Source organism: Mobula hypostoma, chromosome 21 (genome assembly GCF_963921235.1).
Source record: "Mobula hypostoma chromosome 21, sMobHyp1.1, whole genome shotgun sequence".
NCBI classification, from domain to species: Eukaryota; Metazoa; Chordata; class Chondrichthyes; order Myliobatiformes; family Myliobatidae; genus Mobula; species Mobula hypostoma.
Window position 1 is genome coordinate 20824188 of NC_086117.1, and position 27980 is coordinate 20852167.

General features: G+C 41.1%; 1 protein-coding gene across 3 annotated transcripts; it reads right to left on the reverse strand.

Annotated features, from left to right (window-relative positions):
- Nucleotides 1–1636: 1636 nt before the first annotated feature.
- LOC134359622 (uncharacterized) lies at nucleotides 1637–20668 on the reverse strand. Of its 3 annotated transcripts, none has more exons than XM_063073121.1 (5): nucleotides 20479–20668; nucleotides 13537–13647; nucleotides 10071–10154; nucleotides 9086–9265; nucleotides 1637–5651 (listed from the first exon to the last, which is right to left on the reverse strand). In XM_063073121.1, the coding sequence occupies exons 1-5, from the start codon at nucleotides 20522–20524 to the stop codon at nucleotides 4510–4512; spliced, it is 1563 nt and encodes a 520-aa protein (XP_062929191.1). In that variant the 5' UTR covers nucleotides 20525–20668; the 3' UTR covers nucleotides 1637–4509. The 3 variants fall into 3 exon arrangements, with proteins under 3 accessions (XP_062929191.1, XP_062929190.1, XP_062929192.1); XM_063073120.1 differs by having other exon boundaries at nucleotides 10071–10604; XM_063073122.1 differs by lacking the exon at nucleotides 10071–10154.
- Nucleotides 20669–27980: the final 7312 nt, after the last annotated feature.

Below are 27980 nucleotides of genomic sequence, written 5' to 3' on the forward strand. Positions count from 1 at the left end.
ACAGGATTGAGACAAAGCAGATAAAGATCACAGACTGAACCAAGAACCTCTAGCTTTCAAGGCTCAGTAATCAGATATACTCAGAAGCTATCAGTGGAGCTCATAACTAATGCACCATAGGCTTTATGAAAGTTTTATTATAAAAGCCTATAATACAATTAGTTATACACAGGTAATACAATTTTACAGGAAACACCAAGGTGATTTTAAGTAATATCAGTGATCTGTTTTATTTAATTGACAATACCAAGCTGATGCTGCTCAATCAAAGACTTTAAAAACTACCACACAAAACAACTCAGAGATTTTTTTTCTGATGTGAGGATGATGGGAAGTAAATGCTGGTTTTAGTTAAATATGGTGTTCAAATCTGCAGAGTGGATTTTCCACTCTTACGGCAGTCCCCAGAGAGCAATATTCACTTCAAGCACAGTATAGTACAAGCTTTGTGGAGTTCCTTCTGTAAGGGCTAGCCATGTATTTGATCCTTCACCTGAGGAACGGTTACCCTCTATGGCACTGCCGTAAACTACCTTCACACCCCCCCTCCTCCACACACACTCACGGTAGCTTCTGAACAGCTCAGCTAGCTCATTAATTTTTTTTGTTCTGGACGGTTTCTGAGCTTACTTTTCTCAATCAATGTTGCTAAGGTTCTGTGCAATCAGCAGAGAGAGATGAAATGGTCCTGAGAAGTATGGTCTAGGTTCTACCATATGCTAAAAATCATTGTGAAGCATGTTCTCCAGATGTTTTCAGTCACCTTGCACTGAAGCCAGTCATGACAAAAATGAAGGGGAAACACCGGTCACACCAACAAAGGTACAGCTCATTTCTACTACAGCAAGTAACACTGGACAACAATGATGTTGTCTTCCTGAATACTTCTGGGTGTATCTCATGGATTGTGGGCTGCTGATCATGAAAATCACCATGACATTTCCCCATCGTGCACCATTCTTTCGAATTTGCCTATATTTGTTATTACAATTTATAAATCAAGTCAGAATGACTGATGCCAAGATTAAGAAAGGTATTTTTTTGGGTCCAAAAATCAGACAGGTTATCAATGACAGGCAATTCGAAGAACTTCTAGTGGGACTGAAAAAAATTGCAAGGAAGGCATTCAAGGATGTCGTTGAAAATTTCTCAGCAACTACAGAGCACCAAACTATGTACAGTTGTTAACAACATACTTCAAGCATACAAAACCATGAACTGCATCATGTTACTAAAGATTACTTTCCTGCAATCCCATTTGGACTTCTTCCCTGCAAATCTTGGTGCTCTTGGTGAGGAGCATGGTGCAAGGTTTCACTGGGACATTGCTGTCATGGAGAAATGGTATCAGGGCAACTGGAATCCATCAAAGCTGGCTGATTATTGTTGCACAGTTCAATGAGAAGCCTAGGACACTGAGTACAAATGAAAATCACCAACAAAACATTTTTGGCTTTGTTGAACTCTTGCAGAGCATCAGCACTGTGATGCAATTAAATGCATTATATTCAATAAAAGTTCATTCCTTGTTTCTCTAAATTCCTGCGTGATACAAGTAGTCTGAAATTATATTTGTGTTCAGCTTCAAGCAGTCTACAATAAACAAAAAAATGCTGAGAAAACATGTTTCAAGAAATTTGTTGTCTCACCCATTTATTTATTCAGAAATAAACAAAGTTAATACAAAAAAGGAAGAAATCACAAATAAAATCAGTTCCAATTCTTTCTAGTTGCAATTCAGCAAATGTGCTCAATTTAACTAAGAAAATACCAGTATATTGCTAATATTTTATACAAATCTAATCAGTAACAAATCATTTTCAGAATTAACCATTTTCGACTATAAATGTGACAAAAATTCAGTTCACCAACCTTTGCCCAACAATCTATTAATGTAACATACTGCCTCAGTTGACAGGTAGTCTAGATTTGATTGCTGAGAGCTCTCAAGTGAGAAATTGTTTAAATTCAAGTGGGATAATAGTTTTCTCACTGACCTGCAAGTTCAAATTAATTGGAGGCACTCATTCAAATTTCACTTGGAAGGTGGGGAAATTAAAGCTTAATCACATCAATCAAGAATAAAATAGAATTTTTACTTGTGGGAAGATATCGAAGCAGGGGTCACTGTTTAAAACATAAAGGGTAGCCCATTTTTAGCCAGAGATAAGGCAATCTCAGAAGGTTGAGAATGATCATGTAATTACTGAATTGTAAAAACCCATCTCTTGGCCATCAGAAGAGTGAATCTGCTGTCCTTACTGGTTTGGAAGAATTGCAACCTCAGCTTCACAACAACGTGTGCCCCAACAGCAGCTCTTTAAAACAGCTAAGTGACCTACGTGTAGCTCAATGGCACAGGGTCATAAGTGAAAAAAATAATGAACCACTCACCACATGTTGAAAAGTAAAGAGCTAAAGCATCCAATCTGTTGATTAACATACCTATGCAGTGTGGTAAAAGGTCTACTTTGGGTTTGACTCAACAGCTGCCAAAGTTGTTGGGATTACTCTAAAAAAACCAAACTTTTATCTAAGAATTGAGAGGAGCCATCTAATTTCAAATATATTGATGATTTTGGTTCATGCTCAAAACTTCACATTAGTGTCTAACACTTTGAAGTAACAAGTTTATGTTGCCAGAATAAAGAAACAGATTTAAAAGAACCACCACAATGTTTGAAGTTACTTTGTTATAAAACCCAAGGTAGCCATTTCGTTAATCCATTCCTTCCTATAATCCTACATTCTAATTCTCTCTCGTGCCCATCGACTCTCTGTTTGATCCTTTTGCTGTTTAATTGCACTAGAGATAATTTACAGAATCTAACTAACCCATCAGCATTGTCTTTGGGATGTGGAAGGAAACCCAATGGAAACCCAATGTACTCTGGCCAAATGTCACCTCTTTGAGTGGAATTCACAAGATCCTGAAGGGATAAGGGTGAACATAGAGAGAATTTTCACTACGAGAACCTAAAACAGGGGTCATTGAGTATAAAAAGAACCCATTTAAGACTGACAGGAAGCAACATTTATCCCTGCTCAGATGGTCAACAGCCTTTGTAAATCTTCCTCACAGAGAATACAGTCTTTAGATATTTTGAAGGCATTGTGTGATGCTTGATAATCAAGAAGTGAATGGTTCCCATGGGTAAAAAGGAATGCAAACTTGAGGTGAAATCAGGTCGGCCATGGTTTTATTAAATGACAGTGTAGGCTTGAGAGGCTGACTGATCTAATCATGCTGCTAATGCGTACAGTGTTACGTACCCCGTAACTGGGTTGCCAAACCAGCAGAAATGGATCACTCAGTTGGAGTCTGGAGTACTAGAACTAAGAAAGTTTTATTAAAGAAACAAGCAACACAGTAACCGAAAGGATAATAAATGCAACAATTCAACAATGATAACCACACATGTGCACAGAATTAAGATAACAGCATCAATCAAGCTCTATCGTTGTCTAGGGGTAAATGACCAATTTCAAAATGACTCAAAGTTCAGTTCGCAGTAATCGTTGCCATGGCGATGGACAAGGTGGGGGAAGAGAGACAGAGAGAACAACTCATCATTCAGCACAGCTTCACTCACAGACCAGCGAGATTGCTCACGAGCAACTTTTGGGCGGGTCCTTGGTGATGTCACCTGAGGTCACCGACTGTGACCCCTCCTCCAGATGCGGTCGATCCTCTGCAGGGAACCCGGCACCCAGGCAAGGGCGGACACACAGCGGGTTCCCGCTGATCGTACCTTTCCACCCTGTGCGTTGTCCGGTACTTCTCACCACTCGTGAGAGGCGCACCGCTTCCAGGGTCTCGTTACCTCGGGTGGCGTGTGTCCTGTCTTAGCGAACCTGTCCCTTTTTATCCCCCTGCTGGGGTATCGCCTGTCCATCACTTCAAACAGTTCAGGGTTCAAAGAGGGGAGCCGCTCCAGACAGCTCTCTCTCCCCCGTCCCTTCATTACACATCTCCAGACGCTGCTCCATTGTTCCTTATCTCTCCTTCCCCTGAGGGCAGGTGGCAGACCAACTGCTGATGCCACTGATGCTAGCCCAGGCCAGCAAACATCTTAATTTTATGTGTATTCTCGTAACAACAGTTACATAAAATGCTGGAGGAACTCAACAAGCCAGGCAGCATCTATGGAAAAAGGTCCTGCCAAAGGGTTTCGGCCCAAAACTTCAGCTGTACTTTTTTTCTATAGATGCTGCCTGGCCTGCTGAGTTCCTCCAGCATTTTGTGTGTGTTTCTCGGATTTCCAGCATCTGCAGATTTTCTCTTGTTTGTGTGTGCAGTTACATATTCGTATGTACATCCTCCATATATGTTAGTACACACTCAATATAGTGCAGCCCTATCCTAACTCACACTATCCCAAAGGACTATCAGGATAATTCAAAATTAATCATTGCATGATTGTCTATGCGTGTCCAATCTCTCACTTCAAGTGCTTTGAAGCTCAATTCAGTTTGCAACCTAATCTACTAACCAGGCACCGGAAAGTATTAGACTTGATGTGCCATTTTGAACCGATGGCTTTGCTTCCAACGCTCTCTGGTACGACGTCCTTGATTTTCCACAATTTCATGTAAAAGGTTAGCGTATCCATAGTCACTGCCCCAAGGATTATCTTTGGTTGATGAGCCTGCATCAGCCACCGTCTCATTGTCTGGTGTGGCTGGAGCACATACTGAGCCTGGAAGGATTACAACCTCACAGCTGAGCTGGCCTCGCCTCACACTTTCAGTTGTTGATATGCCCCCCCTTCTCAATGAAGTAGGGCTGCCAACTCCAGAGGAGTACTTCAGAATATTCTCATCATTCCTCAGGCTTGATTCCTTACTTCTGCCACCCAAAACTCTTGTTTCAATCTGTGCAATATTTCCTTGGCTTTCATTTTTCTCAGGCATCTCACTTCCCTTGCCATGTTGCTTTACACTGTTCATTAAACGTCTTGAATCATATATCTCACCAGCATCACCTTTAATTAATTTGTCTCCTTTCAGTGAACTTGTCACTACAGCCTGTTTACCACTCACCACGGAGGTAGTGAGAGCCAGGTTCTCATCAGGATTCACAGTATTGCCTGTAGTCATTTTGGATAACGGTATGATCATTCCTACAGGTTTGCCATTTCCCTTCTTTTCCCTCTGGGTTAAATCAGGCCCTCCCTGGTTCTGGAAGGGTGACATGGACAATGATTTTGAACCACTCACTGTTCCGTAATCAAGGACTCCTGCTGTCTGATTTTCAAGGGATGAATCGTCGTCACATGTTGCCTTTTCCTGCTTACTTGTGCCACGTTCATTTTTTATACGCTCCGAGTTCTCAGTGAACAACTGAGATGTTGCTGCACGAATGTCTGAGATCTCTTGATCACGCCATGGTAATTCCGGCAGATCCTTGGGAGGAATTTCATTTGCCAGTTGAACCCCCGCTATTTGCGATGATTTGTGTATCTTGTTCACTTCCACTCCTGTCAATGAATTGACTGCTTGCATTTCAAAATTAGATTTTCCAGTAGGATCCTCCATTTGAAGGCCATTCTCCTGTTTATTATCTGTTTGCCTTTCTGGTACTGTCTGCTTCTTTTCCTGTTTCCTTTTCAATAGTGGAATAACTAACAGAAGGAGAATGAAAAGCAGCCCTGGAAAGAAGAACATTGAGGCAAAGTGAGAATACATGAGTTTTAAAAGGCCCTTCTAACACACTCAAGAGAAAAGGGAACCACAGTATGCAAAAATGAAAATTTTCAAAGAATAAAGAAAGATTTTCACACTTCTCTTTCTCCTCTAGCATGTGGGCGTGAAATGGACGGAACAAAGAAAACTTCTTTCCTTCCCCCTTTGACATTGGTGCTGTCAGGTAGGGTGAATGCAGGAAGGAGAAGCAGAGACACTTCCATGCTGCGCGCCTTTGCCCAAACCCGCACTCATTGTTCTGGACAGCCCCAGGTGAAAACTTTGCAAAATTTGATTTTCACCCAAAATGAAAACTGAAACTTGGCAACTGTCAGGAAGGCAGGCTTAGTTGAAAGTAACATCTGTACCCCAGAAGGGTCTTTCTTGTAGAAAGTGAGAGGAATCAGAAGTTGTCATTCAAAAAACAAGTTCTTCGGATGGATGGGAGTATTAGTGGAAGGGAGCTGGTCAGATCTTTGTTCAAGAAAGTGGAGGCTTTTAAGACCTTAGGAAAGTTCAGGAGTTCTTACCTGTTCTTAGTTCAGCGGTTGGTAAGTTGATGGAAAAGATCCGAGAGGCAGGATTTATGTACATTCGGAGAGGCATAATATGATTAGGAATAGTCAGCATGGCTTTGTCAAAGGCAGGTCATGCCTTCCAAGCCGGATTGAATTTTTTGAGGATGTAACTTAACACATTGATGAAGGTACAGCTGTAGATGTAGTGTATATGGACTTTAGCAAGGCATTTGATAAGGTGCAAGGCTTGATGAGAAAGTAAGGAGGCATGAGATCCAAGGGGAAATTGCTTTGTGGATCCAGAATTGGCTTGCTCACAGAAGGCAAAGAGTGGTTGTAGATGGGTCATATTCTGCATGGAGGTTGGTGACCAGTGGTGTGCCTCAGGGATCTGTTCTGGGACTCCTTCTCTTCATAATTTTTATAAATGACCCGGATGAGGAAGTGGAGGGATGGGTTATTAATTTGCTGATGACAAAGGTTGAGGGTGTTGTAGATAATGTGGGGGGGTTGTCAGGGGTTACAGCAGGACATTGATAGGATGCAAAAATGGGCTGAGAAGTAGCAGATGGAGTTCAACACAGGTAAGTGTGAGGTGGTTCATTTTGGTAAGTCAAATATGATGGCAGAATATAGTATTAATGGTCAGACTCTTGGCAATGTGGAGGATCAGAGGGATCTTGGTGTCCGAGACCATAGGACACTCAAAGCTGTTGCGCAGGTTGACTGTGTGGTTAAGAATGCATACAGTGCATTGGCCTTCATCAACCATGGGATTGAGTTTAAGAACTGAGAGGTAATGTTGCAGCTATATAGGACCCTGGTCAGACCCCACTTGGAGTACTGCGCTCAGTTCTGGTCACCTCACTACAGGAAGGATGTGGAAACTATAGAAAAGGTGCAGAGGAGATTTACAAAGATGTTGCCTGGATTGGGGAGCATGCCTTATGAGAATAGGTTGAGTGAACTCTGCCTTTTCTCCTTGGAGCAACGGAGGATGAGAGGTGACCTGATAGAGGTGTATAAGTTGATGAGAGGCATTGATCGTGTGGATCGTCAGTGGCTTTTTCCTGGGGCTGAAATGGCTAACATGAGAGGACACAGTTTTAAGGTGCTTAGAAGTAGGTACAGAGGAGATGTCAGGGGTAAGTTGTTTTTTTTTATGCAGAGAGAGGCGAGTGTGTGGAATGGGCTGCCAGCAACATTGGTGGAAGCGGGATACAACAGGGTCTTTTAAGAGACTCCTGGATAGGTATATGGAGCTTATAAAAATAGAGGGCTATGGGTAACCCCAGGTAATTTCTGAAGTAAGTACATGTTCAGCACAGTATTGTGAGCTGAAGGGCCTGTATTGTGCTGTAAGTTTTCTATGTTCTACATTGTATTAGGTTTGAAAATACTCAGCATCAATGTTGGGTGATGAAAGTTTCTCTGTTAGCCTTCCTGAAGCCGATGACGTATGTCTAGCTTTATGGATGCCCCACCAAAGTGTGAGCCCTACACAGTGGACCAGTGAAGGTAAACAGTGGTAACAAACCTGATCGCATCTACATCCTTCATCTGTTTAGTGACAACTTCCAAGAAGGTTCAACAAGCATTGCTCAGGAGTGTGTTTTCTCACTCTCTAATATCTAGGCATGACTACCAAGGCCAACTTTGCTTGTTCATCCAAAAATGTTCTTGAGAAGATGGTGAATCTCCTTCCTGAATTATGACAGCCCTTCTGATGAAAGTGCTTCCACTGTGGTGTTGGGGAAGGAGTTCTAGGTTATATACATAGTAAAAAAGACACAGCTATGCGCTTCCAAGTCGGTCAATGTAGGACTTGGAGAATAACACGCAGGTCATGGTATGCTCATGTGTCTTCATTCCTTGTCTTTCATGGTGGTAGAGGTCACAGGTTACAAAAGTGCAGTCGGAGTAGATGGTATAAACTATAGGGACTGTCCATAATGGATAGAGGGGATGAATATTTAGTGTAATTGGTGCCTTTGGCACATGCTACTTTGTCCTGGTTGAAATCAATTTTCTTCACAGTTGTTTGAGAGATACTCATCCAGGTGATTGTAAAGTATTTCATCGTGCTTATGACTTGCACTTTGTGATTGGGAGAAAGAGCTTTGGGAGTCAGGTCAGGTAAGTCAATCACCAAAGGGTACTCATTTCTGCCCTGCTCTTGTAGCCAAGATATTTATGTTGCCAGACCAGTTGAGTACCTGGTCCATTGCAACCCTCAGAATACTGATGAAAAGCTCAGCGGCGCTAAAGCCATTTAGTTTAGACTCCCTCATTGGACATTACCATTGGTGGTCTGAGGTAAAGATGTTAGTTAGAGCTTATTAGCACCTGCCCAAAAGGCATCTTGCTCTGCTGCACACAGGCACGGCCTGCTTCATTCGCTGTTGAATTTCAAATGAAATTGAGTGTTATGCAATTATCAATGAATATCCTCAGTTCTGACCTTCTGGTGGAAGTCATTGATGAAGCAGCTGGAAGTGGTTAGGCCTAGTACTCTTGTAGCGATGACCTGGGCTAGGATCAGAGACATCCAACACCCTCAAATATTTGCCTCTGTATATGGTACAAGTTTAATCGCTAGTGTTTTCCCCCCGATACCATTAATTTCAGAAAGACTTAATTCCTTGTGTTCCTAGTGCAGGAACATTGACATCAATTGTAACCATATCATTGGTCCAAATCAGATAACAAAACACCAACAGACAGCGAACCACCAAGATGTATAATATTGACAAGGATATTGAAACAACCCATGGAAAATTCAGCTTTCTATGATCAAGTTCACCTTTCCCTTACAACCAAATTAGTTTAAGGGAAATGCTTCAAAAAACTTGTGCACAATAAAAAAAAAAGCCAAAACATACCTAGCAGCCAAAGTAATTTTGGGAACAGATTCTCAGAAGCTACATGTTGACTGGGCCAGGTTGTATATGCACTGATCTTGCAACCAAAATCAGATACATTCCAGACAGGGCTGCCTTGCAAGTTGGGAGGATCATGGCAAGTGATTGAATACCCATCGACAGCAGACTTGTTAACCAGATCTGGAAATATTCATTGCAGAATTATTCAGAGTGCAGTATCAAAACACTATAAAGTACATTATAAACAAAAACTTAACAGGCATTGGCACAGACATGGAATTACGACTTTACACTGATACATACATCTTTCATAGATACTATCTGGCTTGTTTATTCTAGTACACCCAAGATTATGCATTTGAATTTCCAATTCTTTTCAGTCAGTATTTGGAATCCATATACATTTATAGCTACATTCCAATGTCTGCATTTATCCTTTGGTCCTTATCTAGCACTCAATGAGATACTTTGTCTCAACTCCATTTTCCTCACTAATATCCCTATTTCTTGGTTCCCTCAGCATTCAACTACTTATTGAATTGAACCTTGAATATTTTCAATATTTGGAAAGATAACACATTCCTAACCTGCTCATATGGGACACTAGTAGTATAATGATAATGCTACTGGCAAAAATCGATACCATGATCAAAAACTAGTCAGAAATACGAGCTGATCCAACAGCGTCCCTTAATGAAGAAAATCATTCTTTCTTATCTGGACTGGATCAAAGATGCCAGATAGGGTAATACGACAAATATTCTTTGCAAAGTTTGACTTGAAATGACCCAGTCAGACATTCAAATAGCCATTATTTATGCCAAAGTACAATAACAATTAAGATCAAAAGGATGCCTGACATGGACAAAGTCACTTTTAACTTCAACAACTTTGTTAAATATTTCCAATGCCTACAATACTTTGCACTTCAATTCTCAATACTATCCAGTTAGCAGGGGTCAGCAAGAATCAGAAAACAAATTACCTCCTAGGAAGTTTGCAAAATCTGCAAGTTCACAGGAGCAGATCCAAGGATTGTCCTGAAGGCCAAGCTTCTTGAGATGAAGGCCTGCAAAAGTCTCTGTCCTTAGAAAAGTCAGGTTATTGGTGGAAAGATCAAGGATGGACAGCTTCAAGTTACTCCTGAAACCTTGGTCTGCTATATCACTTATTGCATTTTGGGAAAGATTGAGTTCAACCAGATTGGAAAGGTTGGATAGACTGGTGACATCAATTGTATGAATCCTGTTCCTGAACAAGGAAAGTTTGACCAGGCTTGCAGGGCTGGCAAACCAGGAGGCACTGATGGTAGATAATTTATTATTGTTTAGAATCAACACAACGAGTCTACGGAAAGAACTGAAAGCTCCTTGAGCAATACTTGTAACGCCACTATCAGTGATTGTTAGGTTGGAGACAGAAGTAAGTCTTGAACTGTTGAACGTGGTGTAATTGATAGACCCAATCCCACTCTCCACTTTGAACAAAAGGAGTTTTATATTTGATGGATACCATGAAGCTGAAAAACAAATGGTTTTGAAAGTGACAAGAGGTTAGCTATTGTAAAACAGAAGCTAATGTTGATGGTGTGAGCTTTACAAAAAAAAACCCCAAAAATTCTAAGACTGGAATGAGTACACAGAATATTCATAAAACAATGGATTTTGTACAGAACAGTCATTGACAATATTATTTCAAACAATGGGTAAAGCCATACCAATGGCCATTGCAATTGTCTGATGTTATGGATGAGTAATAACTGAGAACTTACAATGGCTTTGTCAGTGATGCCCATGTCTCATAACAAAAACAACAACATGCAAAAAATAGATGCAGATGAGAGCTGTTTGGCCTGCTGCACCATTCAGTAAGAATATGGCTGGTCTTTTATCTCAATATCATTTTCTTGCCTCATCTCCATATGCTTTGATACTTTAAATTTCCAGAAACACATTTATGTGCAAAATTTCACATTCCCTTACATAGAAAATCCCAAAAAAATTACTAATCTGAGTGAAGAACTACCTTGTTTCATTCCAAAATGGTCTACTCTTACTTTGAGACAATTATTCCCTTGTGGTGGAGCAAACATCATTTCAGTCCTCTATAAATAAAAGTTCCAGTAAGGTCACTTGTCATTTTTCTAAACTGAACAAATGAGACAGAGAATTCATTTGCTTCACATGATAGAGCTGCCACTCAAGGAACTGGACGAGTATTTCTTCCATTCCAAAGTAAATTTACTTAGGAAGAGTTCACAGTATAAAGAACAAAACAAAATTTTGAAGAGACTGCAGAGTCATCTCCCAATAAAAGTGCAAAAAATGTCAAAAAAAAATTAGAGAATGGAACAGAATTACATTTAAATTGGAGTCATATAGCATGGAAATAGGACATTCATCCCCATCAAGGCCAGGCTAACCAGCCAGCCCCCACCTAAACTAATCCCATTTTGATTTCTCACAATCGATCAACTGCTTCCCAGATCTTTTGATATAGCTGAGGCACTTAATACAACCCATTTCTTATTTTTGGAATGTCAGAGGAAACCAGATCAATAAAAGGAAACCAACACAGTGAGAGGGTGAAACTCTAAGCACACCATGCTGGACATTAGTACACTACCCAGAGCACTGCAACAGCAAGTCAAGCTCCAGTGGCTGTGCTTCTGTGCCACCTATTTTATGCATATAAAATCAGCCACAATTATAATTGGCAAGGTGGTTATCAACATTAATTGGCTCATCTTCTCCATCAGTATCCACACTGCCTCGGATGAGGTGGCGTAGCATTGGCATGCATGCCCAAGATGGTACACAAAAATTTGGTTGGCATGCGACGTTACCCCTTGATTCTTTAAACCCCACCCATAACAACATGATACATAATGATCATCTTAGCTGTCAAATGAAGCAGTGGATGATTTTTTATAACCAGAAAGCAGTTAGATGCTTTCACAGGAAATGTGTCACGCTAGCTAGACAGATAGAAGCATAGAAAACCTACAGCACAATACAGGCCCTTCGGCCCACAAAGACTGTGCCGAACATGTCCCTACCTTAGAACTACCTAGCCTTTACCCATAGCCCTCTTTTTCTAAGCTCCATGTAGCCATCCAGGAGTCTCTTAAAAGACCCTATCATTTCCGCCTCCACCACCACCAGCAGCACATTCCACGCACTCACCACTCTCTGCGTAAAAAAACTTTCCCCGACATCTCCTCTGTACCTACTTCCAGGAACCTTAAACCTGTGCCCTCTTGTGCCAGCCATTTCAGCCCTGGGGAAAAGCCCTCTGACTATCCACACGATCAATGCCTCTCATTATCTTGTACACCTGTATCAGGTCACTTCTCATCCTTCGTCGCTCCAAGGAAAAAAGGCCGAGTTCACTCAACCTATTCTCACAAGGCATGCTCCCCAATCCAGGCAACATCCTTGTAAATCTCCTCTGCACCCTTTCTATTGTTTCCACATCCTTCCTGTAGTGAGGTGACCAGAACTGAGCACAGTACTCCAAGTGGGGTCTGACCAGGGTCTTACATAGCTGCAACGATTTTCAATTCATTGTGACAGATCTTTGCTTGTTTCATGATCAGTATACCATTAGGTGGCATATGTTGCAAAAACACGTGATTTTAGATAAGTTTTGAAATCTTCACATACTTGATAAACCCATCAGTATTTGGAAAGTAAACAGAAGGGCCAGTTGACAATGGGTTTGCTCGGCTTACATTTTTTTTCCTTCTGTTTTTTGTGAGTGAACACTAACTATCTAGTGATAACAACAGTAAATACTGTATGTAGTTTAGCACTTCCATGACTTCATGTGAGTTATCATTTTCAGTGGTGAACTAGGTCAGGTCTAATTATAGGAGTGAACTTACTGATAAAACTGGTACTTCGTGCATAGCACTCAAAACAACCAAGTTTTTAGCCAGATACAAAATATTTGTCATTGTTGGTGCAGCAAAAGTGTCATTTAGAGTAAAGTGTTAATTTTACTTCCCTTGATCTATTATGAATATGCACAAAAGCTCATAAACTTCACATTCAGATTTTTTTTGTAGTTCAATATCAGGTACAATAAATACTGTACAGACATTATGTTTACTTCAAATTGTCTTTTGCAAAGATCAATATTAACTTTTGAACAGGTTTTCTAAAATTAATACACATAACAGGACAACTATTTTCTTTCTTAAAAACTTCATAATTTTTGTTACTAATATATTAATCAATGATAATTTCAAGATTCCCATGGCACATGATTTTTTTTTAAGATTATCACTAGTTTGGGCACACACTCACAACAAGTTTCACCACCTCTGGCCCAGGATTACCATCACTGCTTTGTGAGGTTTTGTGCAAAAAATGATTGGAGAGATTGAGAGCTTTATACAGTTACTTACAGTTGTCTGCAAAAAATAATTCAGTCATAAATGTACTTACCATGCGGTATTAAGGTGCAGAAGTACTTATTGTGTTCTGCTTGTACACATGGATCACTAGTTTCACATGTTGAATACAACAGATTCCAAACACAGAACACTGACAGCAACGCTGGGAAAAAAAAATAGCACAAAATCAATCAACAACACGGTGGACATGGAACAGAATGGAGCATGCGAGTTTGATGGGAAGGCTTGAGGAGCAATGAGGGAAGGGTGAATTTATAGAACATTACAGCTACATAAACTCATGCTGAGTGTACACACTGGCGCCATCTACTGTTGTGTATTTAATATATCAGTAATATTGTTTGATTATGCATTCATTGTTTGTATAATTCATTATGGGCTGCATGTAAGAAGTACATCGATAGTTTGTCATTATGCAACCATGTCATTTGCGAACATCTCACTGAAAGTAAAAGTGAAGTCAGACACACTATTCCCGGCCACACATTTTAATTCCACGTCCCATTCTGATATGTCTATCCACGGCCTCCTCTACTGTAAAGATGAAGCCACACTCAGGTTGGAGGAACAACACCTTATATTCCGTCTGGGTAGCCTCCAACCTGATGGCATGAACATTGACTTCTCTAACTTCTGCTAATGCCCCACCTCTCCCTCGTACCCCATCTGTTACTTATTTATATACACACATTCTTTTTCTCTCTCCCCTTTTTCTCCCTCTGTCCCTCTGAATATACCCCTTGCCCATCCTCTGGATTTTTCCCCTCCTCCCTCTTTCTTTCTCCATAGGCCTCCTGTCCCATGACCCTCTCATATCCCTTTTGCCAATCACCTGTCCAGCTCTTGGCTCCATCCCTCCCCCTCCTGTCTTCTCCTATCATTTTGGATCTCCCCTTTCCCCTCCCACTTTCAAATCTCTTACTAGCTCTTCTTTCAGTTAGTCCTGATGAAGGGTCTTGGCCCGAACCGTCGACTGTACCTCTTCCTAGAGATGCTGCCTGGCCTGCTGCGTTCACCAGCAACTTTGATGTGTGGGACACTATTCCTGGTTCCATGTTTTTAATTCAATTAGTTTTGTTTTGGAGTGTCAAAACATAACAGTGGCGATGAGGGAGTTTTAAAGAAACACCCAAGATGACTACCTGCCTGTTGAAGCACAGCATGGAATGGTTGAGTTTAAAAAAACACAGCATGTTTTTTTTCTTCACAAGAGGAGAAAGACACTAAGTTAAAAAAGAAGAAAATGGAAGAATTCACGTGTTCATAAGAACCAGATGATAATAATCATAAATAAAAAGAGAAGAACAGAAATGGCTGGCTACATTGGAAAGATAGATGCATTAAATTGCATGAGAGATAACTGGCTGTTGTATAAGGAGCAAATTGAGCAGTGCCAGGTTTGCAGTGTGCATTGGGTGGAAGAGCATAGTTTGTTTAGCAATTTAACTGCTTCAACCAAACCAGCCAAAATGTGATTTGTTGGTATCATGAGATTAATACAGGAACATTAAGAATTGAAACCATTGTTGATTGCAGAAAGCTTCAGGTTTCAGAAGTCAAATCAAAAGGAAGGGGGAGTCCATGTCAGCATACGTGATTGAATTGAAGTTCTTTGAGTATTGTCAGTTCAGTGATGGGCTTAATGATGCACTGAGAGATCATTTAGTTTGTGGAATCTTACAAGAATGCATTCAAAAATGGCTCCTAAATTTCTCCTTGGAGCGACGAAGGATGAGAGGTGACCTGATAGAATGGCACAACTCACATGTAATTGGGCTTAATTAGGAAGGGGAAAAAAAAGATTATGACAGAAAACTGGCAGGGAACATAAAAACTGACTGTAAAAGCTTTTATAGATATGTGAAAAGAAAAAGATTGGTTAAGACAAATGTAGGTCCCCTACAGACAGAAACAGGTGAATTGATTATGGGGAGCAAGGACATGGCAGACCAATTGAATAATTACTTTGGTTCTGTCTTCACTAAGGAGGACATAAATAATCTTCTGGAAATAGTAGGGGACAGAGGGTTCAGTGAGATGGAGGAACTGAGGGAAATACATGTTAGTAGGGAAGTGGTGTTAGGTAAATTGAAGGGATTAAAGGCAGATAAATCCCCAGGGCCAGATGGTCTGCATCCCAGAGTGCTTAAGGAAGTAGCCCAAGAAATAGTGGATGCATTAGTGATAATTTTTCAAAACTCGTTAGATTCTGGACTAGTTCCTGAGGATTGGAGGGTGACTAATGTAACCCCACTTTTTAAAAAAGGAGGGAGAGAGAAACCAGGGAATTATAGACCAGTTAACCTAACATCGGTGGTGGGGAAACTGCTAGAGTCAGTTATCAAAGATGTGATAACAGCACATTTGGAAAGCGGTGATATCATCGGACAAAGTCAGCATGGATTTGTGAAAGGAAAATCATGTCTGACGAATCTCATAGAATTTTTTGAGGATGTAACTAGTAGAGTGGATAGGGGAGAACCAGTGGATGTGGTATATTTGGATTTTCAAAAGGCTTTTGACAAGGTCCCACACAGGAGATTAGTGTGCAAACTTAAAGCACACCGTATTGGGGGTAAGGTATTGATGTGGATAGAGAGTTGGTTGGCAGACAGGAAGCAAAGAGTGGGAATAAACGGGACCTTTTCAGAATGGCAGGCAGTGATTAGTGGGGTACCGCAAGGCTCAGTGCTGGGACCCCAGTTGTTTACAATATATATTAATGACTTGGATGAGGGAATTAAATGCAGCATCTCCAAGTTTGCGGATGACACGAAGCTGGGCGGCAGTGTTAGCTGTGAGGAGGATGCTAAGAGGATGCAGGGCGACTTGTTTAGGTTAGGTGAGTGGGCAAATTCATGGCAGATGCAATTTAATGTCGATAAATGTGAAGTTATCCACTTTGGTGGCAAAAACAGGAAAACAGATTATTATCTGAACGGTGGCCAATTAGGAAAAGGGGAGGTGCAACAAGACCTGGGTGTCATTATACACCAGTCATTGAAAGTGGGCATGCAGGTACAGCAGGCGGTGAAAAAGGCGAATGGTATGCTGGCATTTATAGCAAGAGGATTCCAGTACAGGAGCAGGGAGGTACTACTACCGTTGTACAAGGCCTTGGTGAGACCACACCTGGAGTATTGTGTGCAGTTTTGGTCCCCTAATCTGAGGAAAGACATCCTTGCCATAGAGGGAGTACAAAGAAGGTTCACCAGATTGATTCCTGGGATGGCAGGACTTTCATATGATGAAAGACTGGATGAACTAGGCTTATACTCGTTGGAATTTAGAAGATTGAGGGGGGATCTGATTGAAACGTATAAAATCCTAAAGGGATTGGACAGGCTAAATGCAGGAAGATTGTTCCCGATGTTAGGGAAGTCCAGAACGAGGGGTCACAGTTTGAGGATAAAGGGGAAGCCTTTTAGGACCGAGATTAGGAAAAACTTCTTCACACAGAGAGTGGTGAATCTGTGGAATTCTCTGCCACAGGAAACAGTTGAGGCCAGTTCATTGGCTATATTTAAGAGGGAGTTAGATATGGCCCTTGTGGCTAAAGGGATCAGGGGGTATGGACGGAAGGCTGGTGCAGGGTTCTGAGTTGGATGATCAGCCATGATCATACTGAACGGCGGTGCAGGCTCGAAGGGCCAAATGGCCTACTCCTGCACCTATTTTCTATGTTTCTATGTAAAAGAGTAGTTGAAATTGCTGTATCAGTGGAAAAGGCAGACAGAGGCACAATTTAATTGCAGTCAGGAATGAAATTCCTTGTGAGAAAAATTGCAACATCCAAACTGAAACTGGCCTTAATGGACAATTTAAAAATTACTATGCTGTGGATGTCTGTATATTAAATGTATTATATAGTATAGTGTGTGTAGAGTTGAGGTGCATTCTACGTTGAGTTAGAGTTTATAGCTATGCAGGGAGGAGTGTAGTGTTTTAAATATATCAATAATATTTGAGTACAATTGTAAATATATTGTTTGATTAATCATTCTTTCTTGCTTAATTTGTTATGGGTTATATGTAGAATTATGTGAATGGCATCCATCATTACACCACCACATCAAATGCACGTACTTCACTGAAAGTGAGACCAAGTTACACACACTGTTCCTGGCTCCATGTTTTTATTTTGAGTAGTTTTGTGTTTTGGAGTTACAAAACATAACATCTACCTGAATGAAGCTCTTCTAACCAACAGACACAACTAAGGGAATGACTCAGTACTCCAGCACCACTCTGCAGAGCGGTGAATGGTTGGGGTTGAAGAGACACTTTTACCAGATCATAAGTCCAAAAGACACAGGAGTAGAATTAGGTTATTCAGCCCATTAAGTTTGGTCTGCCATTCCACCATGACTGATTTATTATCCCTCTCAACTCCTTTCATCTGCCTTCTCCCTGTAACTTGTGACACCCTTGCTAATCAAGACCAGGGGTCCCCAACCTTTTTTGGACTGCGGACTGGTTTCATATTGACAATATTCTTGCGGACCGGCCGACCCGGGGATGGGGCGGGGTAGGGTTGCCAACGGACGAGTGTAGCAGTCAAATACGTTGTTTACCCTGAGAGACTACAATGACCATGAAGCCTTGTGCGGGCATGTCCGTGCCTCTTTTTTCTACAAATCATTTTTGGTGATTCTGTGGGTGGGGGGGGGGGTGTTAATCACGACCGGAATATATGTGATAAGTGGCTAATACACTCAATTTCATTTCTAAAAGGGTTTCTCTAACAAATTTAATATTAAACACACAGCGCATATTTTCCTCGCATGAATATAGTGATAAGTCAATCATCAGGAGAGGACAGGGGAGCTTAAAGTAAGTGTTGAACGAACTTCCAGTAGAAGTGGTAGAGGCAGGTTTGATATTATCATTTAAAGAAAAATTGGATAGGTATATGGATAGGAAAGGAATGGAGGGTTATGGGCTGTGTGCAGGTCGGTGGGACTAGGTGAGAGTAGCGTTCGGCACGGACTGGAAGGGCAGAGATGGCCTGGTTCCGTGCTGTAATTGTTATATGGTTATATAAGTAAGTCAATAGCATCGTAACATTTTAAGTAACATTTAGATATTAAACACACAGCACATATTTTCCCCGTATGAACATATAAAATCATTGCAACGCACCAATATCACTGAATCAGTGGGAGCCCTGGGCTTGTTTTCCTGCAACAAAACGGTCCTATCAAGGGGTGACAGGAGACAGCGATACTCGAAGGGGGTTCCTAATGTCCAGTCTATTCCGCAATTTGGTTTTCGTTGCATTCATTGCAGAGATATGTTGGAAATAGAAGAAACGTTTTCAGTGCTTTCCTGGCTATCTCAGGATATTTAGCCTTGACTTTGACCCTGAATGCCGGCAGAGATGTTATGTCAAACTTATTTTTCAGCCCGCCGTCATTTGCAAGCTCGAGGAATTGATCTTCTTCCCGCGCTGACAAGGATGACACGTGCGTAATGGCTCAGCAGTGGGCATGGCAAGGAACGAGGAAAGGTGCAGCTGACTCCTATCGCCAAATCATATCGTTTCCTCGCGGCCCAGTAGTGCATGCCTTACGGCCCGGTGGTTGGGGACCACTGATCAAGACAACCTCCCTAGCCATTTGTGGTCATGAATTCCACAGATTCACCACCCTTTGGCTTAAGAAGTTCCTCCTCATCTCTAGTCTGAGGTGGTGCCCTCTGGTCCTAGACTCCCCCACTATAAGAAACATTCTCTCTGTATCCTCTCTACGTAGGCCTATTCTTAATTCCAGTTGCGTCAGTAACAATTATGAAAACTGACAATCTTTTGTTGCTTCATGCCATTCAATGCTTCCTGAGAAGAGTTTACAGGTTGGGCAGGTACTGTTGTTTATTCCCACAACAGGATGTGAGGAAGGATGCTTCAGTAGACTTAAGCTGGTAGTTTGTCCCTAATGTCACAGCAATGGGAAACAAGGCTGACGACTGCAGAGATTTATAAAAGTGATTTAAATTTCCAATTTTTCCAACTAAACTGCTGTTCTGGAAGTGGTCAAGTGAAAATTGATTGAAAACACTGCCAAAAAAGTGAAACAACACAGTGATACAAACAAAAACCACAAATAACAGGATGGCTGAAACTTGAAAGGAGAAGAGCAGCATTTTGCTTCCTGAAAGACCAAGGGACAAGATCTTACACTGAATCAGGAACTTATCCTGTCAGGAATACAAACTATAATCTTTCCTGGTTTCAGGAAAATAAATCTCACTTCACCAACAATGTAATCTAACTTTCCCCTCCTTTGTACCTTACCAAGTAACATACTCTGAACCTCGTTGATATATTGAAGCACTTCTCTCTTCAATTAGAGACCAAAAATATTTTAGCTGGTGGGAGATATGGGGAGGAGCAGGAGGCAGGGACAGAGATGAAGAGGAAGGAAAGTATCATCATAGACAGCTTAGTTACCAGAGGAATTGGTTAATCAATCCCACGTCCTTTCACCTTTAGGTCAAATTGGTTGGGGGGGTGGAAAAAAAGGAACATTAACTAAATAATAGGATAAAATACATTGGGAAAGATACTGTGGTAAATCATCTGCAGTTCTGCCAATAATAATTCTTGAAAAGGAACAATCTGAGAGCATCGATGCTGGTACCCTTTACCTTTTCCAGAAAACCATTAAGCTCTTTGTTGTGTTGTTTCGATTCATCTGTCTCTGGTGACGTACGAATTCTCCCGTTGAACTTATACGCAGATTCAGTGACAAGAACATTACTGTCCAGCTACATGGAGATGAGCTGCATGGAACTCCAATTCAGATTCCGTATTTTTCAGCCAAGGATTTCCGTATGAGTGCAGGCACTTTTGAAGACAAGTGTGATCAGGTACAACCTCCAACAATTTGGAACCCATCGTACCACTGTCAGTTGACCCTAGTATGATTTTAAACAACATATACTAAAATGTGATCTGTTTAAACCAAGCACTTACAGTTTATGTTCCGCGTCTGAATCGCTGTCCGCAGGAACCGAAACATCTGGAGAAAGTTGGGTTATGCTGTATTCACACGTGGCACAAACAACCAGCAACTGCAACTCCCTGCAGATTCTGAAGAACAGCGAGTCTACCTAGTTGGAAGACTTGTTTCAACTCATGCACGCTTACTTGACTTACGTGAGCGGTGGTGTGTGTCCTTGACCTGGGACAGTATCACTTGCCACTAAAAACCCACACACAGAGATGGCTAAGCTTACCATGCCCTGTTACTTTTTAAAAAGTGCTGGTTTTCTATGCACGGCTTTGGTTGAGAAATCAAGTTGCAACTCCCTCCCAGGGCTAATCTATCTATGCAAATCATCGACAGGAATTTATGGCTCAAATTGAGAAAAATGTGACTACTACAAAATGTCTCTGCAATCAGAAGACAAAAGGCAAATCTTAATCGAGTTGAGCAATACAGTCGCATTGGGCTTCTTGGATGTTGGAATGACATGGTCAAAGAGTTAGCAACTGATTTGGTGTGTTCAAATAACTCAGTGGGGCAAATTGACTTCATGCTCTACCAAACATCCAAGAAGGGTACAGTACCCATCTTCAAGAGCATATAAGACTGAAAAGCTTGAGCATGTAGATATTAAGAAAGAGGATGTGTTGAAGCTTTTGGAAAGCATCAGGTTGGATAAGTCACTGGGACCAGATGAGATGTACCCCAGGCTACTGTGGGAGGCAAGGGAGGAGATTGCTGAGCCTCTGGCGATATCTTTGCATCATCAGTGCGGACGTGAGAGGTTCCAGAGGATTGGAGGGTTGCAGATGTTGTTCCTTTATTCGAGGAGGAGAGTAGGGATAGCCCAGGGTATTAAAGACCAGTGAGTCTTCAGTGGTTGGTAAGTTGATGAAGAAGACCCTGAAAAGCAGGATTTATGAACATTTGGAGAGGCGTCATATGATTAGGTATAGTCAGCATGGCTTTGTGAAAGGCAGGTCGTGCCTTACGAGCCTGATTGAATTTTTTGAGGATGTGTCTAAACACATTGATGATGGTAGAGCAGTAGATGTAGTGTATATGGATTTCGGTAAGGCATTTGACAAGGTACCCCATGCAAGGCTTATTGAGAAAGTAAGGAAGCATGGGATCCAAGGGGAAATTGCTTTGTGGATCCAGAAATGGCTTGCCCACAGAAGGCAAAGAGTGGTTGTAAACGGGTTATATTCTGCATGGAGGTTGATCACCAGTGCTGTGCCTCAGGAATTTTTATAAATGACCTGCATGAGGAAGTGGAGGGATGGGTTAGTAAATTTGCTAATGACACAAAGGTTGGAGGTGTTGTGGATAATGTGGAGGGTTGACAAAGGTTACAGTGGGACATTGATAGGATGCAAAAATGGGCTGAGAAATGGCAGATGGAGTTCAACCCAGATAAGTGTGAGGTGGCTCATTTTGGTAAGTCAAATATGATGACAATATTAATGATAAGACTTTTGGCAGTGTGGAGGATCAGAGGGATCTTGGGGTCCAAGTCCATAAGATACTCAAAGCTGTTGCGCAATTTGACTGTGTGATTAAGAAGGCATACGGTGCATTGGCCTTCTTCAACTGTAGGATTGAGTTTAAGAGCCAAAAGGTAATGTTACAGCTATATAGGACCCTGGTCAGACCCCAGTTGGAGTACTGTGCTCAGTTCTGGTCACCTCACTACAGGAAGGATGTGGAAACTACAAAAAGGGTGCAGAGGAGATTTACAAGGATGTTGCCTGGATTGGGGAGCATGCCTCATGAGAATAGGTTGAGTGAACTCTGCCTTTTCTCCTTGGAGCAACGGAGGATGAGAGGTGACCTGATAGAGATGTACAAGATGATGAGAGGCATTGATTGTGTGGATAGTCAGAGGCTTTTTCCCAGGGCTGAAATGGCTAACATGAGAGGACACAGTCTTAAGGTGCTTGGAAGTAGGTCCAGAGGAAATATCAGGGATAAGTTTTATTTTTTTAAAACACAGAGTGATGAATGCGTGGAATGGGCTGCCGGCAATGGTGGTGGTGATGGATACGATAGGGTCTTTTAAGAGCCTCCTGACAGGTATATGGAGCTCAGAAAAATAGAGGGCTATAGGTTACCCTAGGTAATTTCTTAGGTAAGGATATGTTCGGCATAGCTTTGTGGGCCGAAGGTTCTGTATTATGCTGTAGGCTTTCAATGTTTCTAAGATCATAAGCTATAGGAGCAGAATTAGGTCATTTGGCCCATTGAGTCTGCTCCACCATTTCATCATGGCTGATCCATTTCCCTTGGGGCCCCAATCTGCTGCCTTCTCTCCCGTATTCCTACATGCCCTGACTAATCAAGAATTGATCAACCTCAGCCATGAATATACCCAAGGACCTGTTTCCACAGCTGTCTGTGGCAATGAATTTCACAGATTCTCTGGCTAAAGAAATTCCTCCTCATCTCCTTTCTAAAAGGACATTCCTCTATTCTGAGGCTGCGTCCTCTGGTCTTAGACTCCTCCACCATAGGAAACATCCTCTCTACGTCTACTCTATTGAGGCTTTTCAACATTTGACAGATTTCAATGAAATGCCCCTCATTCTTTTGAATTCCAGTGAGTACAGGCCCAGAGCCATCAAACACTCCTCATATGGCAAGACTTTCAATCCCAAAATCATTTTTGTGAACCTCCTTTGAACCCACTCCAATGTCTGCACATCCTTTCTTTGGTAAGGGGCCCAAAACTACTCCGAGTGAGGCCTCACAAGTGCCTTAGAAAGCCTCAACATTACATCTTTGCTTTTCTATTCTAGTTCTCTCAAAATCAATGCTAACATTGCATTTGCCATCCTCACCACCAACTCAACCTGCAAATCAACCTTCAGGGAATCCTACATGAGGACTCCCAAGTCGCTTTACTCCTCAGATGTTTGAATTTTCTCTCTATTTAGAATACAATCTACTCTTATTTCTTCTGCCAAAGTGCACGACCATACACTTCTTGACACTGTGTTCCATCTGTCACTTCTTTGTCCATTTTCCTAACCTATTTAAGTCCTGCTGCAGCCTCTGTATTTCCTTCACACCTGCGCCCCCCCCCACCTTTCTTCATATCATCCGCAAACTTGGCTACAGAGCCATCAATTCCATCATCAAAATCGTTGACATATAATGTAAAAAGAAGTGGTCCCAACACAGAACCTTGTGGAACACCACTAGTCACTGGCAGCCAATCAGAAAAGGCTCTTTATTCCCACTCTTTGTCTCCTGCCAATCAGCCAATGCTCTATCCATGATAGAATCTTTCCTGTAATACCATGGGCCCTTAACTTGTTAAGCAGATAATTTCATTTCTTCTGCCCCTCTCCGTTCTTGAAGAGTGAAGTGACATTTGTAATTTTCCAGTCCTCTGGAATCATGTCAGAATTCATTGATTCTTGAAAGACCAAAACTAATGCCTCCACAATCTCTTCAGCCACCTCTTTCAGAACACTTGGGTGTAGACCAACTGGTCCAGGTGACTTATCTGCCTTCAGACATTTCAGTTGCAGAAGCATCTGTAGTTTTCCAGCAGTCCGATATGTACACTCGCCTCTCTTTTTACACTTTATATCTGAAGAAACTTTTGGTATCTTCTTTATTATTGGCTAGTGTACCTTCATATTCCATCTTTTCCTTCTTTATTACTTTATTTAGTTGCCTTCTGTTGGTTTTTAAAAGCTTCCAGCCTTCTAACTTCCCACTAATTTTTGCTCTATTATATGCCCTCTATTTGGCTTTTATGTTGGCTTTGACTGCTTTTGTCAGTCACAGATGTATCATTTTGCCTTTAGTTTACTACTACTTCTTTGGTTTGTAGAGTGTATCTATCCTGTGTCTTCTGAATTGCTCACAGAAATTCCAGCCATAGCTGCTCTGCCATCATCCCTGCTAGTGTCCCCTTCCAATTAATTTTGGCCAACTCCTCTCTCATGCCTCTAATTCCTTTTACTCTAGTGTAAAATTGAAACACCTGACTTTAGCTTCTCTTTCTCAAATTGCAGGATGAACTCTATCATGTTATGTCACTACCCACTTAAGCTCTCTGATTAATTCTACTTCATTGCACAACACGCCATCCAGACGATTCTACACCTTTGCTCCTTTGTCACCTCTTTCTAAAGATTTGATTTCATTTTTTACCAACAGAACCACCCCACCCTCTCTGCCTACCTGTCTGTCCTTTTGATACAAAGTGTATAATATTATCGTTAGATCATAATGGTTCCAAAAATAAATTTAAAAGTTTATCAAAACAGTACCAGTTAATCATCTAGTTCTTATTTTCAATAAAGGTTAATATTTCATTCATTAATTTCCGTGTCAATTCATGTTCCACCTGTTCTATTAGCACAATCTTTGTATCATCCATGAGCCTATGGTAAGCTCCATCAATGCTGATGAACAGTGGTGACAAGAACATTGATCGCTACTCCCAAGCATTATGATCAATAAAAAATATTTGATGATTAGCATGCAACTAATTACTTAAATCCATCCAGAATCTGCCTACTATGGTTACAAAGACTTATTGAATAGTCTATTGTTTGGCATTTGGTCAAAACTTTTACAAGTTTTGCCAAGGCAACCTACAGCCACCAACCAACTCCAAAACTTTCACTCAGCATTCAATTGGCAGCACACTTGAATTAAAGTTCAAACAATGAAACCTTACCCTAGAAACCCAAGCATGAAATTCCACACTAACCCTTCAGATCAGTGTTGAGAGATTGCCTCATCTCCCTTCATTAGTGGACTTCATGGCATTTTCTTTAGCAGAGGGAATATTGTCCAGATTAATATTTGTTCTTCAATCAATATCACCGAAGCCAGATTACCTGGCCATTATCACATTGACATCTCAGGAAATATAATTTCCAGGTATCCTTATTAGTGACTAGACTGAAACATTGTTGTAAAATTGCTTTAAAGTATCCCATGGATATACTGTAAATGCAAATCCTTCTTTAGTAACTCATCTACTCTTGACTTGCTTACAAATGTACTTCCATTGATTCCTTTGGGCATGATTGAAGTTCACTGACAGACTAATATATTGACAGTTTTGATTTTTTGCTTATTAAAATTTGGTATCACACATGCTCCTGTCCAATGTTTAGATCATATTCCAAGACCCATCCAGATTTAAATATACAAACATAGGATTCATTTCTTGAGTATTTTTCAGTCATTTAGACATTCCTTATTGTATCCAGGATCACGTCAGCATTTTATTAGACCTTCGTTGTTTTGTTTGTACAGTAGTTGTGTATCATTGAGAAAAGATATAAATGAATTCTTAGTAACTTTCTGGCCCCTTAGTGTAGTCAATAAAAACAGGTTCATTAGACTATAGCCCATCATCATCACATTTTCTGATGAGAACAAGTTTGGTCATAGATTCAAGCAGCACAGAAACACCAGTCCTACTTTATTCCCTTATATATAACTTCAAAAGATCTGTTTGCTTCATGATTACATTATTTCCAGTTTGACAACAGTTTTATCATATCTTGTCAACTCTGGGGATATACATGGCACTGTTGCATTGGTTAATTGCAAACATTCTTCATTTCTCTTCCTTCTGTGTGATGATTTGGTTCTATGGTAACTCCTCAATTTTCAGCCAAAAGATCAATCCTGTAAACACATGAACCTACTGAGGATTAATGACATTCTCTGTGTTAACTGCACAGGGACCACTTGGGTGAAAACACAGATCATTAATCTGACGTTGACCACCTCCCTCCCCCTGCTTTCCCATGGGTCACTTGGTTGACACACTACGCTGTTCTCTTGCCAAGTTACCATGGCGACTTGTGATTGCAATTTCAACAAAACACATGCAGTCATTGTAATGAACATTTTTTCAGTCCCCTGCTGAGCTGAGAGCCCCCATGTTAAACGGGAGAGAGTTTGGGATCATTTCTAACCATTTTTTTTTTAAAAAGGGGGAAATTATCCAGTGCATTTATACAAATTTCAAAAAAGATGGTCCTGTGTTGAAATGACAAAATTCTGGTTAACATTTGGGAGAGGACACTGTTTTCACAAGTGCTTCCTGATCTATGTTTTTCCATCACATTCTTCTTTCACTTCAGGTTTCAAGCACCTCCAGGTGTTGATTTGCCTTCAGGAGTGAAATCCTGTTAGCTCTGTGGGCTGGACCGCTAATCAGTATATCCCCAGAGAATCATCCCATACAGATCAGCTGACAGTCTTTGTAGAAACACCAGGAAATTCTCAGTATTTCCTGCCATTCAGAATACTTTAATTCATGGTTCCTTTTAAACCACCTTCAATGTTATCAATAAACACTTTTGGAGAGGGTCTATGTTAATTACTGAGATTCACAAGTGAGAGATGCTTCTATATTACCTTTTGCATAGTTAACTGATGTGTACTCTCCTACTATCACCTACCTCAAACCAAGTTACAAAATTAGATCCACTTGGTCCTTAGTTCTGTACTGTGGATCAAACGTCATTAAACCATCACAGCTGCTTCAACAATAACCTTTCTTCCATCATGAGGCCAGAGTGGGAATGATTGCACAGTATTCAATTCTATCTGCAACTCCTCTTCAGCTAATGAAGCACACACTGTCTGCATGCAACAAGACCTAGACAAAACTGAGGCATTAACTGATGAATGCTAAGTAATACCTGTACCATAAAACTACCAGCAATGACCATCTTAACAAGCAAGAATCCAAACGGCTCATGCATTAGAGGGCGCTAATACCACTAAATTCCTCATCAAGGAAATCACTATTGATCGGCAGCTCAACTGGACCAGTCAAGTAAATACCATGCAACAACTGCGGTGCAAAGATTGGGTAACAGCAATCGGCAGAAGAAACTTCATCATCATCATCACTTCATCTGCTTGCTGTACCTTGGGCTGACAGTAATGACGACGTACCTTCTCTAAAAGATTGAGTGTTTCAAAACCAACATCACATCGAGGTCAATTAGGAATGGGCAATAAATGCTGGCTTCTCCAGTTACACCCAAATCCACCCCCTCAAAAAGTTATGAACTACCCAAGTCTGAAATGAATTCCCACCATTGACACACCGTGGGCTCCCATCAACAGCAAGTTTAATCGGACTAGCCATGTAAATATTTTTGCAAAAATATATGTTAGAGGCTGAAATGATTCAACTTACAACTTATTTGAGATTATCAACAAGGCAAAAGTACCATACAAGACCATAAAATATAGGAGCAGAATTGGGCCATTCGGCCCATCAAATCTGCTCCAACACTTCATCATTGCTGATTCATTTTCCATCTCAACCTTCTCCCTGTAAGCCTGCATGCCCAGACTAATCAAGAATCTATCAACCTTTGCCTTAAATATACCCAATGACTTGGCCTCCACAGCCAGATGTGGTAAGAAATTCCACAAATTCTCCACTCTCTGGCTAAAGAAATCGCTCATCTCCATTCTAAGATGTCGC

Excerpts from the sequence above, each read along its gene's own strand:
- LOC134359622 (XM_063073120.1), bottom strand. The coding sequence starts at position 20,524 with ATGTTTCGGTTCCTGCGGACAGCGATTCAGACGCGGAACATAAACT. Across the intron at positions 9,266-10,070 it reads TTTTGCAAACTTCCTAGGAG|ATCTGGTTAACAAGTCTGCT; the intron begins GTAATTTGTTTT and ends GAATATTTCCAG. Across the intron at positions 5,652-9,085 it reads AAAATTACTTTGGCTGCTAG|GGCTGCTTTTCATTCTCCTT; the intron begins GTATGTTTTGGC and ends TCTTCTTTCCAG.